General features: G+C 36.0%; 1 protein-coding gene across 1 annotated transcript; it reads right to left on the bottom strand.

The window, feature by feature from the left end:
• Window positions 1–459: 459 nt before the first annotated feature.
• LOC145063707 (uncharacterized) lies at window positions 460–2,212 on the bottom strand. The gene is made up of 4 exons (XM_079011301.1): window positions 2,119–2,212; window positions 1,657–1,674; window positions 1,105–1,446; window positions 460–926 (listed from the first exon to the last, which is right to left on the bottom strand). The coding sequence occupies exons 1-4, from the start codon at window positions 2,210–2,212 to the stop codon at window positions 460–462; spliced, it is 921 nt and encodes a 306-aa protein (XP_078867427.1).
• Window positions 2,213–2,633: the final 421 nt, after the last annotated feature.

A 2,633-nucleotide genomic window follows, 5' to 3' on the forward strand; every position in this document is an offset into this window, starting at 1 on the left:
TTACCATCGAAAGAGATAGTCAATTGAGTTCTACTGGTCGGGTTTTGTATTGCCAGGTTGTGGGGCAACGGTGGTCGCTTGGCTGCAGTGAATCGAGGAAGCAGAAGGCCCCTCTTTCCCCTGATGATGCCAACAATTAACAGTATTGAAATTAGGGGTCGTTTGATAGTTTCTGACTGGGTTAGAGCTGACTGGGTTAGAAGCTGACTGGGTTAGAAATGCTGATTGAGTCCATATCTGACTGAGTTTATGCTGTTTGATTATTTATCTGAATGGTTGTGCTGAATGAAAAATGACCATATTACCCTTATGCTGTCTCTTATGCTGGATAAAAATTTATAAAAACACAAATTATCATATAAAATCAAAATTAAACATACATCAACTAAAATCCAAATACAAAATGTAATACAAAATCCAAATACAAATTGTCATACATAATAAAAAAAAGTACACAATTTAACATGAACCATTTGAAAGTAACTGATTAGCAATCTGGTCACGCAAAGTAGTCATATAGTCAACGGCTTCTGAACCCCATTCTATGCCTTCTATGTTTTGACCTTCATTTCCTCCACCACCCACATTAGGAGTAACCATTGTGTTTTGTTCAAAGGTCGTAAATAATTCCTCTTCAATATCGTATTTCCTTATAAAATTATGGATCGCAACACAAGCAATGACTATGTCTCTTTGCACTGGAAAAGGATAAGGAGCCATTTGTTTTAAAATTGGAAATCTGGCCTTCAATACACCATAAGCACGTTCAATGTAATTTCTAAGTTGTGCATGAGCATGATTGAACCTTTCTTCCTTAGTTAAAGCTTTATTTCTTCGAAAATCCGCTAACCAATACCTAGTATTGTGGTAGGGAGCCATAAATCCACGGGTGTTGGTGTATGCAGCATCACAGAGGTAGTATTTATCTGTAGATGTATGACAAATTTATCATATAAATAAAAAAAAGATAAAAAAAAACGTATAGTAAAGTTACAAACCTGGTGGAGGGAATGGAAATCCGGAAGTCGGGTTAAATGCAACTTCTTTCAAAGGTGAATATCATATCAAAATTACAAATTCCAATTACATTTTGATAACATTCACCTTTTCCTCTTCCCCTATAACGAGCTTGTTGATCAACAGGCACAACTGCATGTACAAGTGTTCCATCTATTGCACCTATTGCTCCGGGAAATATCTGCATTAGTCGTCTATATCGTTCTGATGTATTTCTTGTTGCATTAGACGAGGTTGGTACTATAATTTCTCGTGCAAAACACATCATTGCACGTAAGACCTCATGAAAACATTGATGAATTGTTTGTGTAGAGTGATGAAATCTTTCTTTAATGGCTCGAAAACGTTCATTATGTCCTATAACATGTAAAAACATAGCCATCTTCTCTTCAACGCTTATCGTCCCACTAGATTGCAACCAATTTCTCTCTGTAAAGTGATTGCATAATAGTACAAAAGCATCTTGTGAAAGACGTATCATATCGAAACATTGTATAGGACATCCGTGTATCAAATCTTGCGTATACACATACCCCTTTGCTACCTGTTCACTAGCTCTTATTATTTTAATTATTCTTTGCCTTTGTCGGACCAACATCAACCAATACCACGAGAATATAAGAAAATATAAAAAGTCACCTTCTTTATCCATGTGTCCTGTTAGATGTCAAATACAAATTACATTTTAATCAATAACATAACAAGTCGTAACATGTAAATACTAAAAGCATAACATTCCATAACATATAAATTCATATAACATAATTGCATCTAAAAAAACAATCCATAACATAACTAAACTGTAACATACTAAAGTCAAACAACAAACCATAACATACTAATGTCAAACAATGAACCAGAACATACTAAATTCAAACAATAAACCATGACATACTAAAGTCAACCAATAAACCATAACATACTAAAGTCAACCAATAAACCATAACATACTAATGTTAAACAATGAACTAGAACATACTAAAGTCAAACAATAAACCATGACATACTAAAGTCAACCAACTAATCCAAACTTTCTTCCCGCATTTGTTACCCACGACTCACAAGTTGACAAGTTAAGGCGCAACCAAATTTTCCTATTGCCAGCACTTTCAGCAAATAACATAAGAGCAGTGGTGTATTTCGGATCATATTCTCCCCACTCCAAGCTTGTCAACCTTTCCATACAAGCATCCATCTCCTTGTCAAGATTATTTGCTTCCGTGAATGCTTGTGCAACCTTGATAATTTCTTTTCCAACTTCTTTCAACTCATCATCAAGTGTGGTTTCTTTAGGACCATTTTGCTTGCCCCCCTTGTTTTTTGTCCGCCCAGATGATTCCTCACTAGTAGGTTGAGGTACGGTTGAGCTTGGAGTATCTGGATGAGGTGCTGGCTCTTCCATCTCTGTATCCTCAAAATCATGTGCACTGAAGGTTTCATTGGGATGAGGTAGTGTCGAAGATGGCCCCCAACTGTGAACACCGGTCGAGGTCGCCCCATCAAATAGTTGGGTACAAAGATTAGGGCAAGGGAGGGGTGCATTTCTCAGCTTATCTACATACTTGTTCAGCTGTTTGAAAATTTAATAAATATTGTTAAAGTAGTAAAAAAAAATA

The sequence above is a fragment of the Lactuca serriola genome, chromosome 1 (assembly GCF_051521515.1).
Source record: "Lactuca serriola cultivar US96UC23 chromosome 1, Lser_US96UC23_V15, whole genome shotgun sequence".
NCBI classification, from domain to species: Eukaryota; Viridiplantae; Streptophyta; class Magnoliopsida; order Asterales; family Asteraceae; genus Lactuca; species Lactuca serriola.

Bases quoted from the DNA above. Each gene is read 5' to 3' on its own strand.
- LOC145063707 (XM_079011301.1), bottom strand. From the start codon at position 2,212: ATGGATGCTTGTATGGAAAGGTTGACAAGCTTGGAGTGGGGAGAATAT. The intron at 927-1,104 runs GTGAATGTTATC...ATACATCTACAG, and splicing joins TTATAGGGGAAGAGGAAAAG to ATAAATACTACCTCTGTGAT.